The sequence below is a fragment of the Cololabis saira genome, chromosome 1 (assembly GCF_033807715.1).
Source record: "Cololabis saira isolate AMF1-May2022 chromosome 1, fColSai1.1, whole genome shotgun sequence".
Classification (NCBI taxonomy): domain Eukaryota; kingdom Metazoa; phylum Chordata; class Actinopteri; order Beloniformes; family Belonidae; genus Cololabis; species Cololabis saira.
This window is the reverse complement of record NC_084587.1, coordinates 5,482,976-5,492,897: the sequence shown is the minus strand read 5'-3', so window position 1 is coordinate 5,492,897 and position 9,922 is coordinate 5,482,976. Positions and strand designations below refer to the sequence as shown.

The following is a 9,922-nucleotide window of genomic DNA, read 5'->3' as shown; positions in this document are numbered from 1 at the left end:
GTACTGACAGTGCTGAAGGGAACGCTCATTCTGCATTCTTTCTTCCTCTCTATATCCATCTCTATGTTTAGCTCCCTCCCTCCCTCTCACTCTCAGCCTCTTCCTCACTATCTCTCCATGCACAAATGGCTCACTTTACACATTAGGGAAGCATCCATCATTTCGCTCTGTGAAGGAAGATAAAATATATTCATTTTGTTTTATTTTTTTTACTTTTTGGGTTTTTTTTTTCCTGGCTGTGTTTTCTCCTCCTTCCTCCAACTCCCCGTGGATCCCGGTCCTGAAGCTGCAAACCAAATATGTTTTATTTCCAGCTGGTGATCATGGCAGGGACCGTTCTGCTGGCGTACTACTTTGAGTACACGGACACGTTCCCCGTCCACGTCCAGGGCTTCTTCTGCTTCGACAAAGCCTACTCCAAGCCGTACCCGGGACCGGAGGACAACAGCAAGGCGCCGCCTGTCCTCGTCTACTCCCTCGTCACCGCCATCCCCACTGTGACGGTGAGTCTGCGTTCAACTTGTAAAAAGGAGAATATAAAAAATCCCACAGGTGTTTTTTCGTCGTGCAACGTCTCAGGTGAACAGATCTGACTGTCCCGGACGGACGAGGGGTCATTTCCTCTCATCTGCACGTGGCGTTTGTGGATTAAAAGAGGAAGGGGGGGGAAATGTGTAGGTGTGCGTCCTCGTGGTCTCACCGCTCCATCTCCGTGGATGCGTTTCTGTGTCGTAACCATGGCAACGGGCACTATATTTGTCCTCCGTGGAGCAGCCACAGATAGCTTGTGCAGAGATCCTTAATTCAGTTTTTGCAAGCTGGAAGAACAGAGTGAAACATCAAATGTTGCAACGGCTTCCCCCGGTGCATGAATGAACAAACAGCACAGTTTCGGTTAAAAAATGCACACGCAGGGTCTTCAGTGAGCAAACATTGACACCGAAATCTGCTAAATCTACTGTAGATGCAGCAGATTGGATGTCAGTGTTCTTTTTACTTTTTATCCGGAGGTTGAAATGATCTTTTTTTTTCTTTACCACTGAAACACTTTGACAGGAATTGTTGTTACTGACTACGTTTACATGCAGTCAAAATTCGGGTTATTGCTAATATTCCGGTTATTGAAACATTCAGAATATTCCGTTTCCATGCGTGAGCAAACAGGGTTATCCCTGTTTACATGGTAATTAATCATTTGGGATATCTGGATCAAACCAGCGACGCGCAGAGAACGTCATCATTTCTGCTTCTTCTTCCTGTATCCAAATTCAAAACAAATGTTGCTTTGCGCAACTTTTCGCTCACCTTGTTGTAAATCTCGCTATCCCGGTACTTTCTACCGTCTACAAATGCAGAAATGTTCATATCCTTCATTACATTCATGAAGTGATTAGTCTCCTCCTGGTCTTGGTTTCTCCGTGTTTATAAGAACTTCCTGGACTCAAAAGACCAGGATTCCTTGTGAACAGAACATGCGCAGAAAACAAATTCATGTTCCGTTTGATGGGGATATTCCGTTTGGCGTTTACATGACCAAATATTCGGGTTTTAAAAGGAGTGACCCAGGGCTCATATTCGGGTTTTTAAACACCAGAATATGAGCAAATTCGGGTTATTCAAAGGGGTTATTGGTGTTTACATGGCCGTGTAACCGGGTTATTGCCAATATTCGGGTTTTAAAAGGGTTATTGAGTGTATGTAAACGCAGTCAGTGTTCTTTTACTTTTTATCCAGAGGTTGAAATGAAGGAATTGTTGTTATTGTTGCTGCGTAATGACTTCCATCACAAGTAGAGCAGGATGATCCTAACATGAGACATAGCTTCACTCCCCCACCAGAGTTCTGCTGGGGGCCCACGGGGCTTGTGTCTTCAATGTCATGCCGTTGAGAAGCATTACACCGCGTCTGAGCTGCATCCATGAAATCACTCGCAGGCACACTTGGGTGGTTGCTGTTGTGGCAGCTCAGAGTTGCTGCAGCGGGATTATCTGACTCATTACTGGATAAAGACACAAACTGGGGACAATTAATACGTGTACGTTTTTTATTGTACGCATATTTCGTAATGCATACGGCTTGCGCTTGAAAAAAACAGTTAGCAATGTTTTTCTTGGTATGATCAGAGTGTCTTTGCCTTTTCGGCGCCCAGCTTTCCCCTCAGACGTTCGGAGGGATGCGAGCTGTGCTGAGCAGGAGCTGGATGGCGTGATTTTTGCCTGCAGGGAAAACCCGTCTTTTTTTCAGAGCATCTGCGTTCTCTCCCCCACCGAGACACTGCGCCGTCCCACGAGTCTTTGTTCAGATACAATACATTTATTCTTAAAAAACAGCTTTGACTTGAGCAGAAACTGCGTAGTTCCTCTGCTGACAGTACAGGTATTTTGAGTGAGTTTGTGGAGTGAGACTGGATCGTGTTGCGACAGCTGGAGATGACTTATCCACAAATGAAAGAACCTCTCGGGTTTTTTTAAGAGCCTTTTAAAGAGCCTTCTCTGCTTTTGCTGCTGTTTTTGGGTGATGATGAGGCGCTTACGGAGCAAGAAAGACCACACGAGACCCTTGAAATGCATTTGATCCTGATGATAAACATAAGCTGATAACCCACGGTTATAGTGTCTTGTGTGAGTGAACGTTCTGAGTTCAGCAACGACTGCGGGTTAGGGTTGGGGGGTTATGGTTGGGGTTAAGGGGTTAGGGGGTTATGGAGTTATGGGGTTAAGGTTGGGGTTGGAGTTAGGGTTGGGGTTGGGATTAGGGGAATACAAATGGGGTTGGGGTTAGGGTTAGGGGGTTATGGTTGGGGTTGGGGGGTTATGGTTGGGGTTGGAGTTGGGGTTAGGGTTAAGGTTAGGGGGTTATAGATGGGGTTAGGGAGTTATGGTCGGGGTTAGGGTTAGGGGGTGATCATTAGGGTTGGGGTTGGGGTTAGGGTTGGGATTATGGAGTTATGGTCGGGGTTGGGGTTAGGGTTAAGGAGTTATGGCCGGGGTTGGGGTTAGAGGGTTATGGTTGTGGTTGGGGTTAGGTGGTTATGGTTGGGGTTGGGGTTAGGGAGTTATGGTTGGGGTTGGGGTTAGAGGGTTATGGTTGTGGTTGGGGTTAGGTGGTTATGGTTGGGGTTGGGGTTAGGGAGTTATGGTTGGGGTTGGGGTTAGAGGGTTATGGTTGTGGTTGGGGTTAGGTGGTTATGGTTGGGGTTGGGGTTAGGGAGTTATAGATGGGGTTGGGTTAAGGGGTTATGGTTGGGGTTGGGGTTAGGGAGTTATGGTTGGGGTTGGGGTTAGAGGGTTATGGTTGTGGTTGGGGTTAGGTGGTTATGGTTGGGGTTGGGGTTAGGGAGTTATAGATGGGGTTGGGTTAAGGGGTTATGGCCGGGGTTGGGGTTAGGGAGTTATGGTTGGGGTTGGGGTTAGGGTTAGGGTTAAGGAGTTATGACCGGGGTTGGGATTATGGAGTTATGGCCGGGGTTGGGGTTAGGGAGTTATGGTTGGGGTTGGGGCAGGACTAAGGGATAGGGTTACTGCCCAACATCCAGGGTTAGGTTTTGATGATTCGTCTCCAGGACTGCTCCAGCTGAGGACAGTCTGCAGGACATCTGTTGTGAACAGCTGTTGTGAGCTCATTCCCCAACATATCTACTGGTTTAAGGTCTGAGCTCTGACTGGACCGCTCCAAAAGGTGGCGTCTTGTTTACTAAAGCTGATGGATTTACTTCCAAGCTCAGCATCACCGTCCTTCTGCATCACCCACATTCTCCTGAGCTTCAGTTGGCAGACCCTGACATCATCCTGGAGGAAACTTCATAAACTTGAGAACTGCATCTCCCATCTGTAGGAGCCATAGGTCCAGAAGAGTGAACCTAAATCATGACGACCAAAAGATTTCACGGTTCACAGAGTGGCTCTTTGGCACACTTCAGGTGAGCAGCAGTGACTGTTTAGCAGGGATGTTTGTCATTTCCAGTGGTGTTTTCCAGCCTTCAGCTGTTATTGTAGGTTCCTCTTTACATTTAGGGTTGTATTTGTGACTTTGGACTCTCCTTGGATGCATGCATACGCTCTGCACATGCAACACAGGTCTAACTGCGGGTTGCTGGATGCCTAAACAAAGCTTCTTGATGAGTTGTTATCTCTTACCAACCTCATGGAGATAAATTAAGCAGATGCTTATAGTGATGGTTTGATCAGAGCTCCAATAATGTCTTCCATCCTGCATGTGCAGCTTTAGCGATTCAAATGAATTGGTCATAACCACACTGCTCCAGTTCCTGGTGATAAGCTGATGGCGATCCAGTCATCGTAGGACAGGACTCGAGGACCCTGGGGTCAGAGGATGTAGCGAACCACAGCGTTGCCTCTGTCCTGTCACCGTTTAACTACAAACCCCTTCTTCACAAATGTTTGGAATGTTTCTGAAATTCAGTAACTGAAGTCTGAAGTTGGTTTGTTCTTGTTAAGTTGGTAAAGCAGGATGACCAGGGACGTCACTAGACTTAAGAATGTACTGGGGCACAGATGATGCATGCGAAAAAAGATTTTTGCACTTATTCATATTCTAAAAAGCATGAATAGTGCTTTTAACTATACAATCAGATCAGATTATGTTGATGACTGCATATTTCATTTACCACCTGAATGAACAGATGCATTTGGCCCACTTGAGAACTTTACTCTAGACTTGTAAACCACTACTCGTGAAAGCAAAAAGGAAGAGCATGAATATTTATGAAATATTTAATAACCACCACCGTTAACGCACCGTTTCACGCTGATATTCAACTCACTGAAATTCCCCGTGGGTCTGACTCTCTCGCCACTTTGGGTTTTCCACCCTTATTACGTTAGCTACTTCCAACAGAAGTCACTATCTGAACTGCTAATGGCCCGGTTTCCCAGATCAGTTAAGTAGTTCTTAACAGCGAAAGACTTCTTTCAAACCATCTTAAGGAGCCTGTGAAAGAACTACTTAACTGTTAAGAACTACTTAACTGATCTGGGAAACCGGGCCAATGTTGATTCGGTTGTCTTGATACGTTTATGACGTCAGAAACACAGGTTGATGTTGCCTAGCTAGGGGCTTAATTTCTAATTTCTCCTTGATGTTTTATCCGCAAGCAAATAACTTTCTGATATCCATCTACAGGAGCTTATGCTTTGTAGAATTAAAACTCCAAAGTGACTGGGGCACTGCAGATCAATACTGGGGCATTTGCATCAGTAAAATATATCTGGCAACCCTGATGACGGTGACTGTGGGGTTGTTAGCGCGGCTTCTTTGAGGATCAAACGAGATCAAATCCAGGGCTGATACTCCAATCTCCATTTTCCTTCCACAGTAGAAAAAATCTACAAGTTGGGTTAGTTGACTTCAGGACTGAGTGTGCATGTAGCGAATGTCCCTGCTACCAAGTTACCCCCCCATCCAGGTTGTACCCCGCCTCTTGCATGTTGGCTGTTACACCTCAGGGATTTGGGAACTTAACTAAAAGCACTCGGCTCCAGGTTACACAGAAAGTATGGGTGTAACAATATATCGTGCCACAAAATTTTGCGATACAAAAACGTCACAATACGTGTCGTGGAGGTGACAAACTGTATCGCGATATTGGATTATTAATATTAATCTATTGTGTTGACTAGTAACGCGCATCCGACTGCGTGTGACGACCGCGCCTCGACCCGCGGACCAAAATCTTCCTCCGCTCAGAAGAAACTAGTACCGTTTTGCTGTCCCGTTTTGAGCTCTGAACTTTTACTTATGTAAGGCTGGTGTAGAGTTAAGCCTTACCTTATTAAATTAAACCTTTTTGAGGTCGTGAGTAGGATAAACACGGGGAAACTTCTGCTGAGTTCCAGTGTACTTTAATGTCCCTCAACAGTGTAGGATTTTAGAACATCAACACAGCACCTAGTGCCGTACTGTGGCGTATCACTCCGCCCAATCTAAAACAGACTAATCACTACAGATAAACTGACTAGTGTCATTATAGTCCCTGATTTACATCAGAATATAAAGAATATATTTATAAAATAATGAACCCTGAATTACCAAAATAACCTTCTTAACAAAAATAAATCTCCTCTTACACTTATAAGGTGAGCATGAATCAATCTTTTTTATGATGTAAAATTGTATATTTATTTACTTTTATTTATTTATTTAATTTTAGTTGTTAAATTTCTGGAACAGAGAAAAGTCAAGTCATACATGAGAGAAACTATTCAGTTTGTGGCAAAATATTTGTACTTGTATGAAACTGAAGATGCATAATGCAAACCTGACATTTACTTTTAGTTCAGTTTGTGGAAAATGGTTGGCCTGGCTTTCTCTTTAAAACTTAAACAGTTATAAAGCATTACAAACTGGAACAATAGGGCAAACACACAGCATTGTTTTGTATTTTGTGTCTTTCAAATAAAAGACAATTTTTTCCAGTCATATGTTCCTCATTCAAGGTTGTTAAAAAAATACTGCTATAATATCGTATCGTTATCGTGACCTCAATATCGTGTTCCGTACCGTATCGTGAGATTAGTGTATCGTTACACCCCTACCAGAAAGCCAGAACTCATGAGGGTCATGCCAACAAAAGCGGTCCCATGAGACAGTATATCCTCATTGGTGCTGAGGAGATACAGGTGTGAACAATCAGGAGACACAGGTGTGAACCATCAGGATACACGACAACCAAGAAAGTCAAACCAGAACTTCCCACACAAGGAATCCAGTTTTCAAACTAAAACCAGAAGTAAAACAAACCAGCAATGGACGACATCAGGATTATGGCTCGTTCTCAAATGGACCTTTTCACAACTTTTTGATTGTCTCACTAAACAGTCACAGGGGGAGGTGAGTCGAGCCGGGATGAAACAGCGTGAATATTATGAATACATAATGTTTTAGGCCGTGGGTAAAACGCTTTCTTTGTTCCTGTTTTATTTTGAAAGTCTTGTGCTCTAGTTTTGTTTTGTTTTTTCCTTGTCCCCAGCTGCCCTGATTGTCTGCACCTGTGTCTCATCTCGTGTTTCCCTCCATCCCTGCTGGACTGGACTCTTGCTTGCCATGGTTACAGTTTTGCTCTCGTCCTGGTTCTGCTCAGTTTGGGCTTTTTGTTTGTGCTTCAGCATCCTGCTCAGCAGTGGTTTTAGTTAAATCATTTATAGGATATAATCAGTACTGGAATTGAGGGGGGATGAGGGGGGATGGCATCCCCCCCTGAAATAAAAACGGTCCAAATCATCCCGCTGTAAAACTGCCATCCCTCCTTTCCATCCCTTATGTCATTTCATCAATGAATGTGGTTTTACTGCTATTTCAACATTTAGAGTCATCATCAGAAAAATAACACCAGAAAAATAACTTATTTGACAATTTTCACCTGTTTCAAGTAAATTTTCATTTGAAATAAGTAGGAAAATCTACCAATGGAACAAGATTTATCTTCTCATTACAAGCAATAAAATCTTGTTCTACATGCAGATTTCTCTACTTATTTTAAGTGAAAATCTACTTGAAACAGGTGAAAATTGTTGTTTTTTCCAGTGATGAGTCTTGTTTTAAGTGTAATGAGATTTTTTTCACTAAAATGAGATATTTTAACTAGAAATAAGACAAATATTCTTGTTAAGATTTTGAGTTTTTGCAGTGATCCATGTTACTTATCCTGTGAAGGACAGAGTCATATTGATAAGTTCAGAAAAGTGTTTTTTATTGTTGTGTTTTGATGTATTTGATGTAAGCCCAGTGGATATTTAAAGCTTACAGAAGGCTGCATTTAACTGCTGCTATGTCATTCCTGCAGTATTTCTGCAGGTGTTTTGGTCACTGCTATTATTTGTAATATATTATATTATTTGTAATCAGCACAAATTATCTGTCCCCATATGATAAAATCCACCATCCCCCCGGATTTTTTTTTTACAACTCGAGTCCTGGATATAATGGAAAAAATAAACAGGACTGACGGTTAAAAAACAGAGAACTTAAGTCTACTTTTAAATCCTCTGCAAGGAAGGTGTGTTGCCTTTCTTTGTATCCTTCATTTTGTGTGAATCTGAATCGTTTTTTAGCTCCAGCCGGGCGTATTCTTGGACTCGTTTATCTCTTCTCGTGGCTTTTGAAGATCTGACATCAGCACAATGCAGATTCTTCACAGGTCAGGAGCTCCATAAACTCCGGCACGGCTGCGTAATGTGGTTCTTACGGTTTCCTCCAAAACCCATTTTTCTGTCTCATGAAGCTGCATTATGTATGAGCCCCGGAGCTTTATACGATAACGGCACTCAAACTTGGAATAGCAGTGGGAGCCAGTGGACGGCGTCCTTTAATCTTCCTCACAAAATCCACTGGCTGTTTTCTTCTCTCTTTTTTTTTCCTCACTCTTTCTTTCATCGTTTGTTTGATTTGTGCCCAAGTCTTCCTGCGTTTCCTCTCATGGGAGAGGATCATATTTAGCAGCAGGGATCTCAAGGACGGCAGGATTTTGCAGTACTAGGGCTGGGGATCAATTAAAATGTCAATCGATTCCGATTCTTAAGATTCTGAATCGATTATCACCCTTTGATTTGATTCGATTCGATTCGGATATTGATTTGGGTTAGTGTTATTGACCTTTTGCTGTCTTCGGGTCAAGGAAGGAGGAATGGAGGAAGGAAGGAAGGAAGGAAGGAAGGAAAGAAGGAAGGAAGGAAGGAAGGGAGAGAGAAAAGAAGGAAAGAAGGAAGGAAGGAAGGAAGGAAGGAAGGAAGGAAGGAAGGGAAGAAAGAAGGAAGGAAGGAAGGAAATAAGGGAGAAAGGGAGGAAAGAAGGAAGGAAGGGAGGAAAGAAGGAAGGAAGGAAATAAGGGAGAAAGGGAGGAAAGAAGGAAGGAAGGGAGAAAAGAAGGAAGGACGGAAGGAAGGAGGGAGGGAGGGAGGGAAGGAAGGAAGGAAGGAAGGAAGGAAGGAAAGAAGTAAAGAAGGGAGGAAAGAAAGAAGGAAGGGAGAAAAGAAGGAAAGAAGGAAGGAATGGAGAAAAGAAGGAAGGGAGGGAGGAAATAAGGAAGGAAGGAAGGAAAGAAGGGAGGAAAGAAGGAAGGAAGGGAAAAAAGAAGGAAGGAAGGGAGAAAAGAAGGAAGGGAGGAAAGAAGGAAGGGAGGAAAGAAGGAAGGAAGGAAGGGAGGAAAGAAGGAAGGAAGGAAGGGAGGAAAGAAGGAAGGAAGGAAGGGAGGAAAGAAGGAAGGAAGGAAGGGAGGAAAGAAGGAAGGGAGGAAAGAAGGAAGGAAGGAAAGGAGAAAAAGAGGGAAGAATGTACGAGGGGAGAAAGGAAGGAAGGAAGGAAGGAAGGAAGGAATTAAGGAAGGAAGGAAGGAAGGAGAGCTCAGGAGGAAAGAAGGAACAGGAGAATTAGGTCATTTCGACCCGAAGATAGTACAAGGGTTAAAACTGTTTTTTTCAGCTGTTGCATGAATTATATGACTGTAGTTCTGCAACATATTACTACTAGTATTATATTGAGATTCAACAGCAAGTTTTGCAGCTAATGATGCTGTAAGGACCAATCAGCTCCCAGAATGCTGATAGAACTGAAACAGAAACATATGGGGCAGAATTACCAAACAGATCCAGGGAGGAAACAGAGGACGAATTAAATCGGTTTTATTTTTTCCATTTTCGGTCTACTTCCGTTTTAAATTTTTGAGAATTTGGTTTTTAGCATTTTATGCAAATGTAGCCCCAAGACGGTATATAAAGTAATGAAATATAGATAATTTGTCAGGATTGGGTTGGAGTAGGACCCAGATGCAGGAAAGATGCAGGAGGCAGGAGTTACAAAAAGGTGACTTTTTTTTAACAAAAACAAAAACCAAAGCGCTGCCGAGCAGGATACAAAAACCAGAACTTAAAACAAGAATTTAAAAACTACAAAAACCTGACTTGGGAAA

At 43.2% G+C, this 9,922-nt stretch overlaps 1 protein-coding gene across 1 annotated transcript in view; it reads left to right on the top strand.

The window, feature by feature from the left end:
- The first annotated feature begins 299 nt into the window (after positions 1 to 299).
- Positions 300 to 9,922, top strand: part of LOC133452425 (phospholipid phosphatase-related protein type 5-like) — a 67,348-nt gene continuing 57,725 nt past the window's right edge. The window contains exon 1 of the mRNA XM_061731757.1: positions 300 to 503. Coding sequence (XP_061587741.1) covers positions 300 to 503 — 204 coding nt within the window. The remainder of the gene's footprint in view (positions 504 to 9,922) is intronic.